The 25,077-nt window shown below is 42.7% G+C and overlaps 1 protein-coding gene across 14 annotated transcripts in view; it reads left to right on the plus strand.

Moving 5' to 3' along the window:
- Window positions 1–25,077, plus strand: part of mcf2l2 (MCF.2 cell line derived transforming sequence-like 2) — a 156,983-nt gene that overhangs the window by 51,725 nt on the left and 80,181 nt on the right. For all 14 annotated transcript variants that reach the window (XM_047336872.1, XM_035647906.2, XM_035647897.2 and 11 more), the window contains one exon: window positions 3,659–3,747. In XM_047336872.1, coding sequence (XP_047192828.1) covers window positions 3,659–3,747 — 89 coding nt within the window. The remainder of the gene's footprint in view (window positions 1–3,658; window positions 3,748–25,077) is intronic.

Consider the following 25,077-nt stretch of genomic DNA (forward strand, 5'->3'; position numbering starts at 1 on the left):
GGGAACAGACAGATCATAACAGTTTCATATATATCTTATTACACAGAGCACCAATGATAGACTAAATACGGTAAGGTACAGTGTTGGCAGTGAAGTAATAGACTCATTACAATCACTCCACTGTAGAAAGCATATGTAGAAAAATTAAAATGTATTCTCAAACATGAATAATCATCACACCACAGTCATATTTTTTATGAATAATAATTTATTAGTAAAAGAAATGGGGGGAAAATTACAGAATTTTCTAAAATATTTGCAAAAGTCAATTAACTGAATGAAAGCCTTGACATAGACCAAGTGTTCCACCATGTTAATTTACAGTGACAGTCCCAAAGACAGTTCTTCTCCTTTATTCACGGACATTGCACTTCTTGCAGAGTGTTGGTGAATCCTTCATCCCAGTGTCTGCAAAGTCCTCCTTTGTCTTCACATGGAAATGTGCGATCATGTCCTTGCGTAGCTCCCATAATTAGGTGCACAGAAGTCCTCTTGGCTGGGACCCTATATTTGGTGGACTCTGATCACCTGAGCAAGGTCTCTTCTGAGCAGTCAAAGGGCTCCTTGATGCCACTGTCTGTGTTACTGGGCTCCCATTGCCTCAAGATGGTCGTCCTCTTTGGTGTGTTCACAGTTGTGTTCACCAGGATGAGAGAGGATGTTGGTTGTGCCTGGAACAGTCTCCTGTTCAGTAACACTTTCCTCAAAATGTTGAGCGCTTTGCTGTCCCACTTGTAGAGGAGCCAGATGTTAACCACGCCGAGGATGATGGTGCTTCAGAAGATGTAAATGTACCAGCGCCTCAATGTCATGGGGAACTTGTATTTGGATTCAAATTAGTCCAAAAAAATCAACATGTCCCTTGTATTTATTGTAGACACCCATAATGTAAGGCCTCTCAATATTAATGTAGGGTTTGGTGGCTTTGTCCCATCGCTGAATCAACATCACCTGACAATCCAAGTTCAGATTTGGCTCGTACTACGTTGACACTTCAAAGTGACAGATCATGTCAGAGATTTTAGTTTTTACCACAATCAGAACCCCCATGGGTGTGGCTGGCCTTGCATGTATTGTTTAGTTTAGCTGAATTTCCCCTTGAAAGGAATCACAGAGTTGTGCTCTCCAGGTACCACTTGCTGACCATTCGCACCTGTCCCTGAACAAAGCAACAACCATCCCCCAGAGCACTTACATCCCCACATTCCAGAACATTTAAAGACCTGTTTTTCCCTAGTGCAACAAGCAACTATTTGGGCAAACAAACAAAGCCCAGAAAAAAGATATAAGATACAAATGCAACTTCAAATTCTGCTACATAGTTTCAACCAGAAATAATTTATTCCTATATGAAATTCTGGTCTAAACTCAAAATTGTAACTTGTAATTGTAAGAAGATACATTTAGAATTTAGGAATAATCAAAAGGATTATATTTGTATTAGTATTTGTGTACATGTGACAAGTCCCCAGGTAATGTGTAAGGTGCACAGGCTGTTTTGACGAATACTCTCACCTTGTCTGTGCAACATGGACATAACAAGCTCAAACTCTAATTTGATGAACGTATTCCACGGTAACTTGGTATCTAACTGTTCTAGACATTGTAATAAACACACAACAAAAATATTTTAGGGATTTTACCTACTTTAGTCTTGATATATAAAATCCAATGAAACAAGTAGATGAGCTTCAAGGAAAGTCGGCATGTTGTGTGAGTTCATGGCCATGTGGCCAGACCTGTATGCACCCAATAACCTCTGAGACTATACAAAAGGAATCAATGACTATGTTAATGTGGTCTTTAGGGAAAAAAAAATAATTTACAGATATCTTTTTAGGACTGCTAAAAGTAATGTTGCAAAATTACAACAGTGGGCCTTACAGGGTTAATATGTTTATAGTGTGTTTCATTTGAATGCACACTCTGAGGATATTTTGCACTGCTGACAAACAGGGCCTGTCAATGTAATGATAGCATTGGTGTGTAAGACCAATTGCCTTCTTCAATTATTAATGAGGGCCAGCACGATGAGTTGGAAAACTGCCTGTCAGGTGTCACATTTCACAGCCCTTTCTCCATTGTGGACATAGTGCCAAAATTCGAAGCTTCCCAAGTAGTTTCCCTCTTGTCATTAGTTGCATAAAGGTCATTGAACATGCTTCATAAGAAACTCTGCTGAATTCTACATGTTTAAGCAGGCACGTTTCTACTGTTGAAAGTCACCAATACCTTTTTTCACCAAGCGTGAGGCAAGTGTCTTTGCTAGTTTCAGACCAGTCTAGCCTCATTGTTTCAATAGCAAATCCACAACTGAGCACCAATGGCATTGTTGATCTTAAAAATGAGGTATGTCTGGGTGCATTATCAAAATAGTGATATGCATACATGCTACATAGGCAGGTGCACAACACACTTGTGCGTGAAGTGAAGGTTTCCATGCAGGTAAGCATTCTCTCTTACTAGCCAAATCTGCCCTTATAATAGCAATCTGGCTTTTAAAGAGAATGGGAGATGCTACCGGAATATTTGATCGCATTGTGAATCAATCAAAACCTCAACACTGTAAATGTCAACATGACAACTTTGACCACTCCATTTCTTTTTATTGGCTGTATTGCCTGACACGTCTCAGTGATGATTAGACTTTCAACCATTGAAAATGTATTATAACCACATTACGCAAACACTGAATATTGGCTCTACTCCTATGAGCCTGGCATAGTGTCACAGACCAAGGCAGTTATAAAACATATAAATATAAATATATATATATATATATACATATACATATATATACAGTATATATATGCCTTAGTACTGACAATGTGGTTATTTTTTTATTCTGCCATGTAATGAAATAAAGCAACAGCGAAATCAAATTTATTTTTCTAACAACTAATGTAATACTCAAGGTAGCCTTAGCAGATCTATGTAGCTAGCATCTCACTTGATAATTGCATGAATTTCATTGTAAATGTAATATGTAACTTGTGTAAATCTTGAATAAAATAAATGCATTCATCCTCATCCATTATGGTTCTTGTACATGTACTTCATCATCACAGGTCTGCAGTAAAGTGCATAGTACTGCAGGGCTATGGCCTACTATTACACAGTAACAGGACTGGATAGGCAGTTTCATTAGCTCCAACTCTCTCAGAGATGCCACACAGTTGGTGAATGTTGCAATATCTGGGTTTTAATACAAAGTGCCCTTGTGCTGGTACCATTGTGATGATGCAACAGGGGCTGTTCCTGATTCTGGGTTAAAGAACGTACGTAAAAAGAACATTAGCACATTAGTTTTGCAGCAAGCTAAATCTAATCACATATTAGATCAGGAGCAAAAAGAGTAGCTTGTATTTACTTTGTACATTCTGCTGTTGCGTTATTTTTGGTCCAGTTACATATATACCAGTGATGGATCGCCACCTGAATGCAAACCCCTGATACGGACATGATATTTTCTTAAAAGGGGAATCTATTGAAATATATTGGGTATCAGAAAAATCCATTCAGTTTGTATTTAGTTTGATTCTTCAGTATGTTGTTATGGCATCTACATTTACATTTTAGACATAAAATACAAAGCCCAGGTCCTTACAATTAAATGTTTACTGAAAGTATACTGAATGTGTGTGTGTGTGTGTCACAGATTGAGGTGATGCATGAGGAAAGTCAAGGAGGTACCACCCACGTCGTTTTGACAAATGAGACAGAGGAGAGTTTGTCCAACAGACGCAGGTAAGGACAGAACAGTGTTAACTGCTGAAAGGTGTTTGATTGTGTTTGTGTGTTAAGTTTCATGCAATGTGCATCTTAATGTGTTGCTAGGAGGAGCAAAAACTGGGAAAAGAGAATAAAAATGAACTCAAATAATCTGATTTATCACCACATCTGAAATATAATGTTTTGTTTATCAGACACACACATAAAGGGAGAGGCTACTCAAAACCTTAGTCATATCTTAATTCAAGTACAAATATGAACAACAGAGGACCTGGCAAAAAAGTATATAAATAATTATATAAAACTAAAAACCTTATACAGATTCATTAACTAGGACTTGGTGATGCAATCCCTGAAGTCAGTGCTTTACTTTCCAGAGTGCATCTATTTTTGCCAGTAACCAAGAACATCATGGATTGGTGTTACAGTCCCGAAGGATGCAGCACTTTACTTACCTGAGTCTAATTGTTTTTGAGGTGACCACCAGATGTAGCTACCAATACAACACAGTTGTGCTCCTCAACGTCATCAAGTGTTTCGGCCTTTCATCATAAGACACCATCAGTTGAGGTAGGCCGACCACGGTCTGATCAGACCTGGGTTTGTGTCTCATGGTTGGCTTTCGTGGTCACCTAGGAGACCAGACGGGATCTTTCCTCTTCAGCCAGAGCCAGTTACTGCTCCTTTCTGCTGTGTTGTACAGAGCTTTAACTGCTTTCCTCTGGGCCTTCTCCTCTGATTGCAACCTCCCTCAGGAGCCTTGTGGTACAACTGTCGCCGAAGTCTCTGCACCCCACCTCCACTGGGCGCACTTCAGCCTTCCAGTCTCTTTCCGCAGCTTCAGGTTCCAAGTCAGAGTAGCGCAACTTCTTGCATTCAAAGGCCTCCTCCACAGAATCCTCCGAAGGTACAGTCAGCTTGATGAGGAAGGAATGCTGACAGGAACTTGACCAGAGGGCCAGATCGGGTCGTGGGTTGGTTGCTGCAATCTCAGCTGGGAATATGAGTCACTGGTCCAAGTCAGCACCAATTCTCAGTCCCTGGCTCCTTGCAGTGTGCTTGAGCCCCGAGGCAAGAGGCTAGCCCCCTTTTTCTCTCCCTGCCGGACAAAGGATTGAGTGTGTGGGAACTTGTCCTGGATTTTGAGAGGCATGGCATTGGTGTTTACTCTCTTGGTCTCAAGTTCAGCTGCCAAGTACCTCAGTACCTGGTTGTGTCGCCAGTTGTATCTGCCTTGTGTCAGACTGGTCTTACATTCTAGCAAGATGTGCTTGAGTGTTGCCAGCAATGAACACAAAGGAAAGGCTGGATCCTCTCCTAGCCAGAGATTTAGATTGGTTGGAGATGGCAGAACGTCATATGTTCCAAAGCTCAGACCATGTGACTTCTCCTCTCAACCGCATCCCACCTCATCCAGCAGCCTTGCGTGTCTTGGGATATGGCTCTTGCACACCTGGCAGCTTCTTCTTGGCGGCGCACCTCATCCACCACCAGGAGCCGGCATTTGAGTTGGATTAGCCTCTTGCCAGGTAGGTTTCATTTTTCCAAGTCCAAATCCCCCTCTGCCTTGTTGGACATGGCCTACTATGTGCTGGTGCTGAAGGGCAGATTTTGCGTCCAATACTGCAGCAGTTGGGGTCCACTTTCTCCCGGTGGCCAGGGTTGGAGCAATGCCTTTACCACTGGGTCCCAAGATTCTCTGAGCATCATCTCCAGTCTTTCTTTGGCACATTTCGGTAGACCACGCCATATCCTCATGTTGTGCCTGCACATGGTGTAAGATGAACTACAGATCCATGTTGTTTCATCACAGGACACACAAAGCAAAACAGCACCAAATGGAGCCCAAAAGACTTCAAGTCCCAGAATGCACCGCGGTTGTATTCTCTGTGACACCAGCATTGGACTGATGTGCAGGAACTCACGCAAGTTCAAAAAACAAGACCAGAAAAAACTCATTAAACAAAACTATGATGACCCTGAAGTGCAAACCACAACAGCAAATCTCACAACACGACAGCCAATCTCACAACACGGCAGCAATTCACACAACATGACAGCAATTCATACAACATGACAGCAATTCACACAACACGACAGCAACTCACACAACACAACAGCAACTCACTCAACACAACAGCAAATGGCCACAACTCAACAGCAAATCACTACAACTCAACAGCAAAACCATAGATCTCCAGAAATAAAGTTACAGTGTGGATGCAATCTTCGGCAGAGGCTACTAACGTCACAGCGGTGAAGTAAGTTTTATATCCAACTTGAAACTTCCTTCACCGCGATCGGGAACCACTACCTTGCTAGACGTCCCGGATCGGTGTTATGGCATGACTATCACAAACATAACGGAGTGATAACGCAGTGAGGGCAATAGTGTAGCTCCTATCTTTATATGTTTCTCTTTACACAGTACCTTTCCCCTTTACTACAGATGGAGAAACTGCGAACGTTAACTTAAGCGTTGTAAATGACAGACAATGCGACCATAGGATCAGTGTCCGATACGTACCTACCCTTTCTGTTTCAGTCTCACCAGTGCTGTTTTTGTGTGATTTGCTGTTGTGTTGTGTCAATTTTCTTTGTGCTTTGGCGATTTGCTGTTGTGTTGTGGTGAATTGCTGTTGTGTTGTGTGAGTTGATGTTGTGTTGTTGTGAATTGCTGTTGTGTTGTGTGATTTGCTGTTGTGTTGTTTGAGTTGCTGTTGTGGTTTGCACTTCAGGCCCACTCTTTTTAACTTCACAAGATGGGAATTTTCCCCAAAGGATGCATACGTATGTGCAACCATGTCCCGCAACTCCACCCCCCCCTCACGGCATAGGCCAGGAGATCGCCTTTGTGTTAACCCACACTGTAAGGGGCTCTCGGTTTCAGCACACGTTACAAACCGAACAATTCGTTGTAATCCTAAATACAGCTTAAATTGTGTGAAATTAAATGTTCTGAGAGCCACTGCGCTCAACAAGGCAAACCACACTATGAAACAGGCAGCATCAGCGTGCTGTCTGCTCTTCCCCTTCCCAAAGCAAATCATTGCTCTCCAGTATGGCAGCCGGGAAGGAACGCTACGCTAAGCTAGCTCGTTGCAATATGGTTAGTAATGCTATTAAAAACGGTATGTCGCATCTGCTACACGAGAGGTTACATCATCGGGAAAACTTCAGACATGTCAACTCATTTACACTGACATCACCCAGCGTCCCAGTGTCAATAGGTGGAACTAGACGGAAACACGGCTTATTATCCAGCTTTGTATAATAAAACCAAAGCCCAAACAGAGAGCTGTCGCTCTGATCGCAGGCGGCTGCACATCAAGGGCTACACAAAGTTACCTGACTGTAAGGGCACAGTACCTTACCGCACAGCTTTACTTGGCTGTGAACGCCTGTCCCTAGTGAGAGGGTATTTTCCACTGCAGGTGACATTGTCACATCAAGCAGATCTGTGCTGTTTACAGAAAGTGTGGACTTCTCATCTTTCTTCTGAAAAAAATCTGAAACTAGAGTAAAAAATACAGTCACTTCCATTAAAAAAAGATGTTTCTTTTGTACTTTTCTTTTTGTATTTGTTCATAACTACTGCAATACTACACATTCTTTTTTATATGGAGCTGATTCTGTTTTGTATGTTGCTTAGAAGACACCAGAGAGGATGGGTCAAGTATAGCTCCATCATTCTTTAAAGTAAAAAAACAACAACCCCCATCATACTTTATTATGTTAGTTTTAATAAATTCAAATTTTTTAAAAATCAAGGAAAATTTGTAATGCAGGACACAAGTGAGACAAGACACATTTAGAGGTTTGTCGAGAAACAAACGAGCAGGTACTTGTAGTCCTCCACAGTCTCCACCTCTTCCCCAGAATGAAAAGGGGCTGTGAAGCTGTCCTCTTCCCCCTGAAGTTGATCACTGTCATCTGTCTGGTCTTGTCCACATTCAGCATCAGGTGATTTGCTCCTGCCCACTCCACAAACCCGTCCACCAGCGCTCTTTACTCCCCCTCTTGTCAATTCCTAATACACCAAATTACTGCAGAGTCGTCAGAAAACTTCTGCAAGTGGCACAACTCGGAGTTGTACTGAAATTCAGTGGTGTGGTGAGCTCCAGTACCACTCGCCACCATGTCAGACAGAACACAGCCCAGTCGGACAAACTGTGGCCTGCCTGTCAGGTCGTCAGTGATCCAGGAGATGGTGGACGCGTCGACACCCATTACCCGCAGCTTGTCACCCAGTGACCATCCAACCACTGCTGGATGGTGTTGAAAGCACTGGAGAATTCGAAGTAAGTGATTCTCACAGTGCTGCCAACCCCATCCAGGGACAGCTGCAGCAGATAGATCACAGCATCGTCCAGAAGAGGCTGATAGGCAAACTGTAGAAGGTCAAGCGTCGATCTCACCTGCAGCCTCAGGCAGGCCAAGACCAGCCTCTCCAGCACCTCCATCACATGAGATGTGAGGGCAACTGGTCAGTAGTCATTGAGGCTGCATGGAGTCGACCTGGCAGGACGTCCAGGCAAGACGTCTTACAGAGCACCGGTACCTGCTCTAGGCTCAGGCTCAGGCTGAAGAGATGCTGGAGAACAGCAAACAGCTGGCTGGCACGGGTCCTGCAGCCTTGCATTGATGGAGGCTCTTCAGCTGTCTCTTCACCTGGCCAGTCATCACAGTTCAGGGCTGGAGGGAGTTCTGACTATCCGTGGGGGGAGAGGTGTTGTGAGGGTGGGGCGATTGGACCCAGTGGGCTCACTGGGGGGAGGATCAGAGGCAGTGGAGGTGTGTTGGGGGCGTACTGTTCACACTACGTGACTCATCTGCAATGGGGTTCACACACTACACAATCCTTCACCAGGAGAAATGTTTCCAAAGCACGTTTTTCCCCAAAAACACGCAAGAAGTGGCACGGGAAAATATGCGATACACACGCGAAACAGGAATTGTTAGTCACTTTCACGATGGACGTCGAAATGAAACTGTTCAATATATTGCAGAAGAGTCTTATGTTTACAGGTCAGAAACAGGAAGTAGTTTGAGCGGACGTTCGTGCGGACAGAGAGAAATGACTTGACACGTTTATATCTGTTTTCGCATTAAAGCCAGCTCGAGGTTTCACTCATCATCTGTTGCAGTGAAAACGCACAACATGACAGAAAAAGCCCTGCACATAGTCTGCGCAAAAGGCGGAAAAGCAGAGAAAATGGTTGAGGTTTGTTGTTGTGTTACTGTGCTACAGCTCCTCCCCTGGGTTTCCAGGTTGACGCACTCACTGCCTGTCACATCAAACCAGGGTCCAAAATTAGCATTCATTAGCATTAGCAAATTTTGTCTTTGGCGAGTAAATTATGGAGACCACACAGCACTCTGGCAGATAGAAAAAAAATGTGTGTGAGAGAAAACTGCTGGTTGCTGTCACTCAGACTATTTAAAACAAGCTGGATCCGCCACATGTGTGAGTCATCAAATCGCATAAATTTGGGATACAATAGCAGTTACGGGTGGAGTGGGGTTCCCTTGCAGGTGCGGTGTCCATTGCACCGTTGCGGAATGCGGGTTCGGTGGAGGGGGTCGATACGGCAGTCTTGCAGCGGCGACTCTGGATGCGTGTCGGGCCCCTCTCGTGGATCTCCCCAGCTGCGGTGCCGGCTGGGACCCCCTGTTTCTCGGAGGGGGACCCCCGGCGGGGCACTGTGGCACACAGACACCATCCAAAGCAGAAGGACAGACTTCATAGCGGGAGACAAGGAGTAAAACTAGTAGTTTTGGCTAGAAAAAAATCTGCCTGGTTGGTAAATTTTTTCATCTACCTAGGCTGGTAAGCCAAAAAGTTAATTTTGGACCCTGCATCACACCCTTCAGGAGATGGGTTCCCTGACTTGTCAAGATATTTAGCCTGCTAGACAACTGAAAAACGTTGGCGAGGCCGCCTTTGATCGCGGCATTGGTAGTTCACACATATTTGGTGGCCCCGATTTAACACTGAATTTCCTCCGATTTGCTTCAACTCCAGGATTTGTCTGCGAGCAAAAAATCTGTCTAAAATCATGTAGTGTGAACTCGGCATTAAAGAAACAGTTCAGCTCGTATGCTCTCTCCGTCCACACGTCCCTCACGTTGTTTTGCTGGAGTTCGGCCTCCAGCTTCCTCCTGTGAAGTCTTTGCACTCCCTCAGCTTCTCCCTCAGTTCGTGCTGCACCCCCCTCAGGTGGAGTCTGTCCCCTGACCTGAAGGCTTTCTTTTTCTTTTAAGAAGTCCTTTCAGGTCGCTGGTGATCCACGACTTGTTGTTGGGGAAGCAATGTACAGTCCGGGCTGACATGGTGTTTTCTGTTTTCATGATGTAATCGTCTAAGATGTTGGAGGGACAGAGTGGACAGTTGGGTGAGTCAGAAAGGCCCATTTGGTGCAATGTGTGTTCTGTGTTTGACTTTTTACTCTATGAGTTAGAGGTTAGGTTTATTTGTCATTGAAAATGTATTTGTGCTAATTTTCATCCAGGAGTCATTGTTTATTGACACTTAATTTTGTTCTTGAAAGGGAATGAAAGCTGCATTATAGATTACATGGTTGAGCTGTGTGATACATTTGTCTTTCCAAGATTTGAAGTTCGTGTTTTTTTTGTCCTGGATGAAATTGTGATTGTAACATAGTGGTGTGAATTCATATGGTGTGTGTGTTGAGTGCATACTTTTGTGAGCTTTCCACCAAGCTGTCGGAGCTGTAGTTATTGTAATGTTTTAAAAGCAATTGTGTCATTTTATGGAGGGGCTGAGAAAAGTCGTCATGTTTATGTATATATCACATTTCATGCGACAGGCGTAGACTCAATATGCTTTACAATTAAAAGCAAATAATCAGCCATGACAAAAACAAACAATTAAAAGGTGTTATATCAATAGTGGTGGAGGGGTTTGTGTGTCCCTATGAACCTGAGGGCTGTTTTGTCTGGAGCCTAGTGCTCCTGGTAGGGTTTCCCATGGCAGAGTGGTCTCAGGCGAGGGGCCAGACTAAGTATGGTTCAACAAAGACACCATGGACAACAGAGGAAGAGGAAAAGGGACCCAGCCCGGAGGAAGCCCGGGGCCCCCGTCTGGAGCTAGGCCCAGGCGGCGGGCTCGTCGGCGAGCGCCTAGTGGCCGGGCACAGCCCGAAAAAGCTATGTGGCACCTACCTCCTCTCCATCCTGTGGGCCCACCACTCATAGGAAGAACCGCTGGTGTCGGGTGCGCTGCTACACGGGTGGCAGTGGAGGTCGGGGACCTCGACGAACCGGACCTGGGCTGCAGAAGCTGGCTCTGGGGACGTGGAACGTCACATCTCTGTGGGGGAAGGAGCCGGAGCTTGTGCGGGAGGTGGAGCGCTACCAGTTGGATCTGGTGGGACTTACCTCTACGCACAGTTTCGGTTCTGGAACTGTACTCCTGGATAGGGGTTGGACTCTTTTTTTCTCTGGAGTTGCACAGGGGGAGAGGCGACGGGCGGGTGTGGGGATACTCACAAACCCCCGGCTGAGCGCCGCTGTGTTGGAGTTTACCCCGGTGGACAAAAGGGTCGCCTCCCTACGCCTTCGGGTGGTGGGGGGGAAAACTCTGACTGTTGTTTGTGCATATGCACCAAACAGGAGTTCAGAGTATTCTGCCTTTTTGGAGACCCTGAATGGAGTCCTGCAAAGGACCCCAGTAGGGGACTCCGTTGTTCTTCTGGGAGACTTCAACGCCCACGTGGGCAATGATGGAGACACCTGGAGAGGCGTGATTGGGAAGAACGGCCTCCCTGATCGGAACCCAAGTGGTTGTTTGTTATTAGACTTCTGTGCTAGCCATGGCTTGTCTATAATGAACACCATGTTTGAACATAAGGATGCTCATAAGTGTACATGGTACCAGAGCACCCTAGGCCAAAGGTCGATGATCGATTTTGTGATCGTTTCATCTGATCTGAGGCCGCATGTTTTGGACACTCGGGTGAAGAGAGGGGCGGAGCTGTCAACTGATCATCATCTGGTGGTGAGTTGGATCCGGGGGTGGGGGAAGACTCTGGATAGACCTGGTAAGCCCAAACGTGTAGTGCGGGTGAACTGGGAACGTCTGGAGGAGGCCCTCATCCAGGAGATTTTCAACTCACACCTCCGGCGGAGCTTTTCTGGCATTCCTGTGGAGGTTGGGGGCATTGAACCCGAGTGGGAAATGTTCAAAGCTTCCATTGCTGAAGCGGCGGCGGTGAGCTGTGGTCTCAAGGTCTTAGGTGCCTCAAGGGGCAGTAACCCTCGAACTCCGTGGTGGACACCGGTGGTCAGGGAAGCTGTCCAACTGAAGAAGGAGTCCTTTAGGGATATGTTATCCCAGAGGACTCCGGAAGCAGTTGCAAGGTACCGACGGGCCCGAAGGGCTGCAGCCTCTGCCGTGTCAGAGGCAAAACAGCGGATGTGGGAGAAGTTCGGAGAAGTCATGGAGAAGGACTTTAGGTCGGCACCAAGATGCTTCTGGAAAACCATTCGACATCTCAGGAGGGGGAAACGGGGAACCATCCACGCTGTGTACAGTAAGGATGGGACACTGTTGACCTCAACTGAGGAGGTAATCGGGCGGTGGAAGGAGCATTTTGAGGAACTCCTGAATCCGACTAACACGCCCTCTATGGTAGAGGCACAGCTGGAGGCTGATGGAGGATCATCGTCAATTTCCCTGGCGGAGGTCACTGTGGTAGTCAAACAACTTCACAGTGGCAAAGCCCCAGGGGTTGATGAGATCCGCCCAGAAATGTTGAAAGCTTTGGGTGTGGAGGGGCTGTCTTGGTTGACACGTCTCTGCAACATTGCGTGGAGGTCGGGTACAGTGCCAAACGAGTGGCAGACCGGGGTGGTGGTTCCCCTGTTCAAAAAGGGGGACCAGAGAGTGTGTGCCAATTACAGGGGTATCACACTTCTCAGCCTCCCGGGTAAAGTCTACTCCAAGGTGCTGGAAAGGAGGGTTCGGCCAATAGTCAAACCTCAGATTGAAGAGGAACAATGTGGATTCCGTCCTGGACGTGGAACAACGGACCAGCTCTTTACCCTTGCAAGGATCCTGGAGGGGGCCTGGGAGTATGCCCATCCAGTCTACATGTGCTTTGTGGATTTGGAGAAGGCGTATGACCGGGTCCCCCGGGAGATACTGTGGGCGGTGCTGAGGGAGTATGGGGTGAGGGGGTCACTTCTTGGGGCCATCCAATCCCTGTATACTCAAAGCAATAGCTGTGTCCGGGTTCTCGGCAGTAAGTCGGATTCGTTCCCGGTGGGGGTTGGTCTCCGCCAGGGGTGCGCTTTGTCACCAATCCTGTTTGTGATATTCATGGACAGGATATCGAGGCGTAGTCGTGGTGGGGTGGGGTTGCAGCTCGGTGGCCTGGGGATCTCATCACTGCTTTTTGCAGATGATGTGGTCCTGATGGCACCATCAGCCTGTGATCTTCAGCACTCACTGGATCAGTTCACAGCTGAGTGTGGAGCGGTTGGGATGAGAATCAGCACCTCAAAATCTGAGGCCATGGTTCTCAGCAGGAAACCGGTGGATTGTCTACTCCGGGTAGGGAATGAGCCCTTACCTCAAGTAAGTACCTCGGGGTCTTGTTTGCGAGTGAGGGGACAATGGAGCGTGAGATTGGCCGTAGAATTGGAGCAGCGGGGGCGGTATTGCACTCGCTTTGCCGCACCGTTGTGACAAAAAGGGAGCTGAGCCGGAAGGCAAAGCTCTCGATCTACCGGTCAATCTTTGTTCCTACCCTCACCTATGGTCATGAAGGATGGGTCGTGACCGAAAAAACGAGATCGCGAGTACAAGCGGCCGAAATGGGTTTCCTTAGAAAGGTGGCTGGGGTCTCCCTTAGAGATAGGGTGAGAAGCTCAGTCATCCGTGAGGAGCTCGGAGTAGAGCCGCTGCTCCTTTGCGTAGAAAGGAGCCAGTTGAGGTGGTTCGGGCATCTGGTAAGGATGCCCCCTGGGCGCCTCCCCTGGGAGGTGTTCCAGGCACGTCCAGCTGGGAAGAGACCTCGGGTTAGACCCAGGACTAGGTGGAGAGATTATATCTCCACACTGGCCTGGGAACGCCTCGGGATCCCCCAGTCAAACCTGGTTAATGTGGCCCGGGAAAGGGAAGTTTGGGGCCCCCTACTGAAGCTGCTGCCCCCGCGACCCGACCACGGATAAGCGGTTGAAGATGAGATGAGATATCAAAACATAGAGCAAAGCATTAAAACAAAAGATCATATATGATAAAAACAAACAATAAAAAGGTATTCCATAGAAACAAAGCATATAGCATAAAACATTACAAATTTACACCTCCCTAAAAGCTTGTGAAAAAGATATGTTTTTAGTTTGCTTTTAAAGGAATGTACTGTTGTAGCCAACCTTAGTTCCTGTGGTAGACAGTGTTATGTCGTGTGAGTATTCAGTGAGCATGTCAACAGTGTATGAAGGAGCTAAACCATTCATAGATTTAAAAACAATAAGAAGTATTTTAAAATCGTTTCTTTGTTTTACTGGGAGCCAGTGAAGAGAAGTTAAAATAAGAGTGGTATGCTCAAACCTTTTAGTTCCTGTTAATACTCTGGCTGCAGCATTCTGAATAAGATGGAGTTTGTTTACCGCTAGCTTTGTAAGTCACGCCTAAATTGCATTACAGTAATCAAGTCAACTGGCAATGAAAGCATGTCCCAGTTTTTCAGAATTAACAGAGTGAATCTGGTGCCTCAGAGCCTTGGGACCTACCAGGAGAATCTATGTTTTGTCATTATTCAGCTGTAGGAAATTTTTTGACATCCAATATTTAATGTCAGCAATACATCGGACAAGATCATTCACTGGGCTAAGGTTGTCGACAGAGACAGATGCGTATAGCTGTGTGTCATCAGCATGATTGTAAGCTAGGTTCATTAGAATTTCATTAGTTCATTAGGGTTTTTTGTAGTAAGCATATATCTGGATTCAGGTTAGGTGTTTTTTTTTCTTTTTAGCTTGGGAGCCAATCAGGTACATTCCAGCTTAGGAATTTAAGTGGATCCATGATTGAGAGTTGTTAGAAGGATATGTCCTGGTAGATGCTTGCTTGCTTTGTGTGTGTGTGTGTGTGTGTGTGTGTGTGTGTGTGTGTGTGTGTGTGTGTGTGTGTGTGTGTGTGTGTGTGTGTGTGTGTGTGTGTGTGTGTGTCTGTGTGTGTGAGATGCCTCGGGCACACTACACATGTTATCAAGGCAGGATATTTTACATTTTTTACATTTTCAATTCAGCAAATAAACATTACATTTGTGGGGCAAGCCAATATATATATATATATATATAGAGAGAGAGAGAGAGAGAGAGAGAGAGAGAGAGAGAGAGCTTTTTTGGAATGCATTGACAGAGCCTTGAAGTGCATTCCATAGTGACGAAGCCAAGGCTTCAAATGCGCGCTCACCTGCTGGTGGTGTAGGGTAGAAGCAGGTCAGAAATGTACCTAGGAGCTTGTCTGTGGAGTGCTCTATAAGTTATAACACCAACAGTGTAGAGAATATAGAATGGATGTGATGTGGGTCATTTTGCTGGATCCAGTCAGGAACCTTGCAGCAGCATTTTGCTAAATTATGATTCAAAAAACAGTGATTACCAATGAAATAGCTTAGCCCAACGTCTTAGTTTTTTAAAATATACATTCACATTGGACAATTCTGCAACGTACAAAGTGTATCTTCTATCTAGTTACTTTCATAACTTCCATTACATACAGTAGCAATCAAGTATATTCATATTTGAACAAATTTAACAGATAGTTTAGAAGTTACCCTAGACTCTCCTGGCAAAACAACATCTATCTGAAGAGTGAATAACAAGGTGAATACAGAGACAAAGAAACCCTCATCTAAACCAAACTGAGGATTGGATTGACCTATCTTTTCTCTCTTAGCTTAAGTTAAACCAGATCCTGCTGATGACTGAAGAACAAAAAAGTTCATGTGTTTACTCAACAGAAAAGCTTTGATCTTTATTACAAGATAGCAAATACATATTATAACCAGCAAATGGAAATATAAAATGAAATGGGGGGCAAAAATGTTTGTGAGGTACTGTAAATTGTTTATTTAACACATTTAGCATTCAGCAGTACTAGCATGATCTAAAGACTTTTTGTAAAAGCTGCCATACAGAAGTATATGTTCTGGTAATATGGCAGACACAGCAGCATCATTCTCATTGCTGTACAAAATACACCTTATTTACAGACTACAGACATGCTCTCGAAGAGCTTTGCCTTCTTCAGTCTTATGTCTTTTTCTGATAGTCAAGTGTGTTATTTAATATCTGCTTCCTTTCACTTTCAAGCCTGACCTCAATTCTCACATTCAGGCCCTAATGCTCCTTTCATCAATCTAATTGTCTTCCTTCTTGTTCTTTACTTTATCTTCTATTATTTGTCTCACCTCACACTTATCCTTTCTTCTCCTGTTCCTGACCTACGAACTGACTTCTCATTTTAATTATGTCAAGTCGTGTTGGCATTTGTCAGGCTCTTCAGTTGGCTGGGTGCTCTGCTACTGAACTTTCTCTGCTGTGACGCAAAAGCTCTGTTCCCTCATAATGATCAGGCACTTCACATGTTCCTTCCTTCCTCTGTCCTGAAAACTGCTTGTGAGTTTGACCCTCTCCTCCAAAAACTTTTCCCTCCATCTCCTCTTTGGTTACCTTAATGTCAGCATGTCATATAGGAGCATATGGCACCTGAAAATTGAAAAAAGGAAAAATAATTAAGATCAGAGCCTTATACTTTTTTTAATGCTTATAGGCTACACATTAGAGACACTAGTCCTGACATCATTTGTTGATTCATTCATCAAATAAATCACTAATTGATTATTCAATTTAGTCAAGCACACATAAATCTGGTTCCTACTATGGCGTATTAGGGCCATTGTAGCAGCCGGGGGAGGGGGTAATATTTCGAGAAAAAAACACAGAATTTCTGACATTAAAGTCATAAATTAACCAGAAAATCGCAGATTTGCCAGAAAACATCGGAAAAATGGTGCTTTAATTGGCTTCATTGTTTAATACAACAAATCTGCAATCTATAAAATGTATGTCAGATTTTTTTGTGACTAAGAGTTGGTGGTGGGAGGGGCTCTTTTTACTGAATATGCATATTCTTGACATCAAAACACAGTCAAGTTTAGAAGAGAACGCATCCAAGGTCCAATGATGTCATTGCATAATAACTAGCCATGTGGATTTACCGTTGGTAGAGAGAGGGGCTAGTTTGTTTCCAGAAGCTATATTTACAAGACTTGGCCAAATTCCAAGATTTGTGGCAAACTAAGAAAAACAGTAAGACTACATACAGACAGCTTTCATTTTAATTTGCTTGTAACAGCGCCCTGTGTTTGTGTATGACAGTGGAGGTGAAATAAATAAAACACAATTTTTCTGACTTTTTTCTTGTAGATTTGTGAGTTTTTTCTCCTATATTTGCTACTATTTTCCAAGTAAATTTACCAATTAAATCTAGGAGAATATCCGAGTTTGTATTCTCGTAAATTTACGTCTTTAATGTCCGGAATTCCTTTTTTTTGTCCAAGTATTCCCGCCCCTCCCCTGGCTCCATTTTTTCTTTTGTTCCTACAATGGCCCTAATACGCCGTCGTAGGTTCCAGCTTCTCAAATGCGATGGTTTGCTGATTTTCATGGCTTTGTATCATTATATCCCATTTTTGTTCTTTGCTATGTTGGTTAAACAAGATATCTGAAGATGTCATCTTGGTATCTGGGGCAAAAGATCAAGAAATATTTTATAGACCAAGCAATTGGCCTCTCATTACCAGACCAATTCACATTTGTGAATGGGAGTTAAATGGAATTTAATATGGGCTATGTGTGTAATCTTGCTCTTTAGGGCACATTTTATTATCATTGTTGAAGCCATATTAACAGTTTTAAATTATGACTGAAAAAGTGATATTTTGAGTTAATTTTGCTATTTTGACTCATGATATATTAATTTAATTGGACAGTTAACTTTGATTTTGTTTTGCAAAGGAAACCAAACTTGGTCATGATGGTTGAGAAAACTGTGTGTGATATATATGTACATATGACATTCCTTCAAGAGTAGGAGGTTCCTTTTAAGTAGGTAAAATAAATGTTTGTTTGCGGGTTAGATGGCAGAGAGCAACAATTTTAGTATCGCACATTAGATGTAATTTAAGTATTTACAATTCTGCGTTGGATCTTATTCTTTCTCTTATTTCTTTTCTGGAAAAGTCAACCAGAGTTTTTATCTTAATAAATAGTGTTTCAGTTTTTTTGAAAGAATTTCTCCCTGCGTGCTTTATGAAGAGTGGATGTTGGAGACTCCCCATCTAACCTAAAGAGTGGTTAAAGAGTTAAATTTCGTATGGATAAACCACTTGAATCATACTGTGGTTTCATTATGGTATTTTACCTATACACTATTATGAAGAGCTGTGGCACAGAAGTGAGTTTGATGCTGTCTAATTTTTCTTTAATATGTTTCTAATTTTTAATAGTTTAACACTATATAGTATCTCACAGTGGTGGAGGAAGTACTCAAACACTACTTAAGTAAAAGTACAAATAAACATAAAAATATGTACTTGAGTAAAAGTAAGAAAGTACTTGAGTAAAATATACTTAAAATATTACAAGTAAACATACTTGTCTGTGTATTCCCTAAACATTCATTTCCGTTTGGAAAAGACCAAATGCGTAATAAAATATGCAAAAAAACAAATGAAAGTGCACAATGTGGCATGAATCACTGAATCAGTTGGGAGGGAGAGATGTTCACATCTCGCTGTGGATCAAACACTCTCACTTTCCCCAACAGTGAAGCAAAGAACACACAGAGAGTTCTTCTTTACACCTATTTATCCGCACATAAACTTCTGCCGTCAACTCTCTCTCGCTCGCCTGGTCGAGCATTGCTCACATCTCAAACGCTACCCGCTCTCTGTCTGTCTCTCTCTTTCTTTCTCTCTCACTCGCTCGCTCGCTCGCATACACACCGCTCCATTCAGGAGTATTTACAGTCATTGCTTTTCCACCACCGTCATCTGTGTATTTTACAGAAAGGCCACAATGCTCCTATACATGATACTTAAAAGTAACAGCGGCAGTAAATAAACAAGTAAATCCGCAGATCACATGCCTGATCTGTCAACTTCAACGTCAGTTGACACCTGATCTCTTCCTTTTTCCCTTTGTAATCTTGTAATCCTCTGTCTAATATTTAACCTGCTTATCTATCTCTGTTGGTCAAAGTATTAGTTACAGCTCAACGAACTCCTCATTGCTGTGTGGAGAAGGATTGATAAGATATGTCAGGTCTGAGACAAAGTATTTTACCAGTTCTATGAAAATATGTCTTGTTTTATTTATTGCTAGTTTGGCAAGTTTGGGTTTGATCTCATCAGAAGAAGTAAAAAAAGGTTTTGATTGATTCAAGTTAATATATTATGCATAAGATCATTTGAGCAGAGCTGTCATGGTCTGTTTTGACTGCTGGTGTATGTTTTATCATGTTTTTAATGTAAAACAGGTGCAAACATTTTCTATGTAGGCCAGCCATACAAATTTACACTGACAGTTCCTAATTAACATCCGATAATTTCATAGAATCAGACAAAAGACCATGGCACTGTGTACTTGTTCCTCCAACCTTGCTCTTCTTCTTTGAGTTTAATAGCAGATGACCCTTTGGTGCATGAGCATCACCTATACAATAATTTAATACATATGCTCAGGCTCTCTCTAATCTTGCTCAGTGAGTTAGTTGTTCAACCACAAAATCATTGCATCACTGGAATGAGCATTGCAATGATTTGTTGCTGCACTTGCTGCTGTTCCTTTGTTTAAAAATCCAATATTTTACATCAGATGAAGCCAAGACAAAAGGTTAGTCCAAGAAAAAGGTTGTTGTGTTAAAGCTTAAGGTCTGCATAACCTTAAACTTCACAGCAACCTTCAGGGCTGTGAAGCAGTCCATTTCGTCAGGTAGTGAAGCTAATGCTAGCTGCAGCAGCTGCAGTGCATAGCTGTCAACAGTATCATTAGGAGCCGCCTCAAAAAAGGGGCCGGTAGCTCGATGTAAAAATATAAGATAAATAAATAAACATCAGAGAGGGATAAAGAAAGAGAAAATAAGAGATGATGAGAGTAAAAAAGAGCTAGGATGTGGCTTTGGCTTCCATTTATGTTTTTGTATCTTTATAATTGTTTTAAACACCCTAAGTAAGACCAAAACAGGAAAAGGGGATGCATAGAAAAGGACTGGCCGCCAAACACAAAAATCACCACTGCATATAGGAAACAGCCCCCCAAACTGCCTGTTCACCATTTTGACAAACTGCCTTTACCTCTGGAGGACGCTGTGAATGTAAGTGCTGACCTAAACAACGAGCTATAATAGAGGGGCTTTAGCCCGACAGAGCCACTGAGCAGAGATACAATACAATAATAAGATCCACTGTCTAGGGTTTGTGGATGACCTCTATTTCCATATATATATTTGCTAACTGTGATTGAGTCTTAAAGTTAACAACATTTAAGAAATTTCAGAACAGTTAAATTTGCTAAGTTATGTTTCTCTTGATTTTAGTATGTTAAATTTCGCTGCAAACAAGACATCAGACACTTTCTGGGTGAACATAGTAGCACAAGTGTTATTTATTCACATTAAGATTTGCAGTATACTGTATGTATGAACCAGCGTCACGTTTATGCAACCACAATGTGAAGAAAACAGAAGAAACCAGGAAAAAGAAAAATTTGTTTCACTTTGATGACTGACAACAAACCACTACTTATAACTATGCTGAAATGTATGCCCAAACTCTAAAAGAAGGAATTAGGAAAACTTCCTGATAGGATGTCAGATCGACCAATCACCTTCCCTGATATGCAAGTCCTCACTATACAATGTGGACATCTTGAACAGGTGTGCCAAAGATCCTCTACGAGTCTCTGTGATCTATAGTTACCCATAACACCCTTCTCTGCCTAGATTTGCAAAGATGTTTACATGCATCTCTTTAGAAGCATCATTTCAGATTTGAATAGTGTGTGCACACAGGCTCCAAAGATAGGTACTAAAACCTGTGTAAAATCACCTAAAATACTGTATATAACAGGCATAAAATGTCACTAACTGCTTGTGATAAAGAAGACAACAAAATAAAATAATATAATAAAGAAAAAAATTGCAAATTAAACAAAGATTAAAAGACACTAAGACAGTATACTGTATGTCATTTATTGGTAAATTGAAGGTATCAATAGTGTTTTAAGCCCTGATTTGAATAAACTGGTAGTTTTAGCAGACCTCAGGTATTCAGGAAGCTTGTAACACTCGATTTTGCACTTTGTATTGACACAGGGAACACTGAGTAATCCTGCGCCAGATGTCCTGAGTGGTGTGGATGCTTAGAAGCACAAGTAGACAAGTAGATCAGAGATTTATTGACACTTGATTCCATTTAGTTTCAAGTGTACGGATTTTAAAGCATGTCATTTGACACACTGCAGCCAGTGCATTGGTTTATAGAGCCACACTTTCTTGGTGTTAGTGAGAACTCTGTTGAGCTGCTGCTGTCTGGTTGGTTAATAAAAACAAATGAACCACATTCCTTTTAATCCATGTGGGGGTTTCAGACTGAAAAACTGACTGAAAAACTGTTGACTTTTAGGAGACTGGGTGTCAATGAAAGCAGATGAGACTCTTTGTCAAGAAGTGCAGCGTGATTAAAGCACACAAGTAATAACCATAGTCTCACATTAATGTGCAATTTACATTGACTCAATGCTCAGGTGTGAATGCCTGGCAGCTCTTAGCTCAGGTTGCCCAGCCAGCTTGGCTTTTTCCTACATTCCAGCAGACAATGCAGATTGAGCTCACCCTCACTAACTTTGAATAACAGGAAGTGGATCAGCAGGGATAACCATTTGGCTATGACTAATAAGCCGTGGTGAGTTTTGTTTTAAGTGCTCTGCTTTGCAAGTAAATGAGCAGTTTTGAGTGTAAGAAAATGTCCCCACTGTGGGTTTGAGCAGATGGAGCAGATAACATTTGCTCTGTAACGATCACACAGTATGTATATAGTTTGAAGTTTGTGTGCTCTGTATAGTGTGTGGTGCTGTTTTGGCCATTGGCGATGTTGACACATACCGTATTTCAATACTATTTTAGTGAATCAAGTGCTTGTACAAATTTGGACCTAGTTTTAATTTAGGACTGTTTTTTGAGAGAGAGAGAGAGAGAGAAACTGATTTCATCAGAGATTCAAATGCAGAACTGTGAAGTGGAATCCACTTACATAATGTTGTTACAATGGCTTTAAACCAACTCAACAAATACCGTGTGTCTCCAGAATCCTGCATCCATTTTTCATTTATTTCTTATCTTAACTTAAATCTTATCTTTTCAGTCATTGTTTTTCTTTTTTCAGTTTGGCCTAATTGTTGGCTCCGACTGACACTAACACCACTGTTCCAGACCAGTGTGGAAAGCTGGCTGTGTCATAGTTTAGTAGCCAGATTTCGGTATAAACACAAAAACTATCCTGTGCTTCAGATGGGCATCTGAAAGAAAGTTCCTGTCAGTACATGTCTCTGAACAGCAAGCGTATTACTTCCCTCTTAATAGCTGCTGGTGACAGCATACTTTCAAGTTCTATGGCTGAACACCTTTTGTTGAAATATTTTTAAAAAACTGCTAATTTTCTGAACTGAATACTCCTGAACTCAGGGGCTGTCAAGCAACTTCCCAGCAGAGACTAGAGGCCTGTACTACAAAACAGGATTTGCCGTTATTGAGGTAATGTAGAAGCAGAATGCGTCCTGATTGTAGACGATGTGAACAATAAAGTGTTGATGCTAACATAGTATGCTGGCAACGATGTGTCCTTGATGTATGTTGTATGTTGACGTAAATGTGTTCTCATGTGAACCATTACACATGTGACACATCAGGCGGCCTGTTCTCGTAGACAAAAAATACTGTACACCCATATGAACTTTGACTCAACACCGTGTGATACTGTGAACAGTATACTATAATAAATGGCTTCCGTTAGAACTGCATATCAGTTTCCTCGACTCAACTTTCTGAAACACGAAAATTCTAACATATTTGACATCACGAACGAGTTTGAAGAAGGACCGTAGCTGATCTGCTGCGTCTTCACACCAGGGGACAACTACCCTAAAGGCCTAGGCAAAAGATGTTGGTTCTAGGTGTGCACCGATCGATCGGCGCCGATTGGCTTATTTTGCCGTAATCTGTGCTTGGCCAGACGTCTCTACCAGCACCGGTAATCAAGCATTTAAACTGGCCAAACATGAGTTGACTTGTGAAAGAACATAGCGCGTTACAAACCCGCAGTGTCAGTCACGTTACCGGTGCTGCTATAGTTTTAGTTTAGTTGGGTGTGGATGCAGTAGGTGAAAGAATCTGCAGGGTGAGGAGGGGCAGGGGACAAGTGTGTCTCTGTGTAAAGCGCTGTTTTTTGTTTGTTATTACTGCAGGAACTCTGCGCCCGGAGGAAGCGAGACCTCGGTTATACCACATTCACACCAAAATTTGTGTAAACCCGGGTTTTTTAAGCGCGTTTAAATTATGTCAAATGGCAGAGTCATGTGACCAGGAGCTGAATGCCGATTAAACGTTTTCACACTACAGAAAATACCGGGTGTTAGCGGGTTTAAACAGGTTTTTTGGCCAGTGTGAAAGTGTTAAATCAGCATTCAGCTCTGGGTCAAATGACTCTGCAACAGACCCGGGTAATAATCGGCTTCACCTCTGATCAACATTGATGTGAATGTCACACCTGGGTGAACGCGCTAATTTGCACGATGATGGAGGCAACGAAGGCTTGTCTTCTCCGTTGCTAACTGCTGTTACCTCACCAGTTCACAGCCTTCGAACCGTAGTAAAGAGACCTCTCGCATGTAGCTAGCTCGCTTAGCCTAGCTTTGGCTCGTTGGTGGTAACAACAAACAGAATCCGGTTCATCGATGATAATATTTTATGGGATAATAGATCTGTGACGGCAGAGGTGGTGTAGTTCGTTGATACTTAGCTAGATATCTTCAGATGCTTTCTATCATGACATTGGTTCGAAAACAAACCTGAAGATTAACAGCTTGGTCTAATAATAGCATGTGAAAACATTTTACTACACAAAGGGAATTGTTTCTGATGAAAGGCTGTTTTGACTGAAACAAAACAGAAGAGCAGACCGGCATCTTTTAGAACAGTTCCGGTTCCGTAAGTGAATTTTCAATTCACTCACTCACGTTTCATAAAATCCTTATATAAAGAGTTTTAAGCCTGGAACCAAGCCAATAAATCACTAGATGAATTGTAACCATAAAATATATTATTTTTGGGACAAAGAAGAAATTGGAAAAAAATTGTCTTGTTGATGAGGCTGACAGCAGAAGGGAATAAACTGTCTTTTGTGACGGGAGGTTTTGGTCTTGACAGACCTCAACCAGACTTTTCATGTGTCCACTATGGTTTTAAAATCGTTTCTAATGAACAGAGGAAGAGTATATCACACTAAATAAATACTTACACTTATTTGATTCCTGACAAAATCTCTGGCAATGTTTTACTTTCTTATTCTATCACTGCAGCTCAGAACAACACGAGGAGACTGTGACGATAAAAACGAACAAAAACTAAATACTATATGTTTTTTTAGAACAATGATCCACACACTGATCAATATTCCTAATGATAATGAATGAACAGTTCAGTATGATTGACATCATCACACATTAACTTCTCTCTTCTGCTTCAGCAGCAGAAACACTTCAGCTTCTCTTCATAATGGTTTGATCATCATCAGACAAAAGGGCAAAAATATTCACACAATAGTAAACTTAATGAATTTCTGTTTATTTACATAATATTTTTAGGCTGACTTTAATTTAATTTTTTTTTATATTTCGAGTGGTTCTTTTATGTTTTAGTTGTTTGATCATATTATTTTTATGTCACTTTTAACATGTTGTTTAACCAAATTGACCTTCAAGTATCAGCGTTTCTTTTCTTTTCATTTTAAAAGCTTTATTCATAGTTCTGACGATGTTCTGACCTCTTCCATATAACCCTAACCGGACAAGAAAACCCAGGGTTAACTGAAACAGTTGATATACAGCTTCGTAGTACAGGTTATCAGGACGGCCAATGTTAGGTTAAGTCAAACCAGTCACTTCCAACTTGTTCAATCCCCTCTATCGCTCTAACTCTGTAAGTCTGTTACTGGAGGCTATACTATAGACCAGGGATGGGCAACTGGCAGC

The sequence above is a fragment of the Scophthalmus maximus genome, chromosome 13, assembly GCF_022379125.1.
Source record: "Scophthalmus maximus strain ysfricsl-2021 chromosome 13, ASM2237912v1, whole genome shotgun sequence".
Taxonomy (NCBI): Eukaryota; Metazoa; Chordata; class Actinopteri; order Pleuronectiformes; family Scophthalmidae; genus Scophthalmus; species Scophthalmus maximus.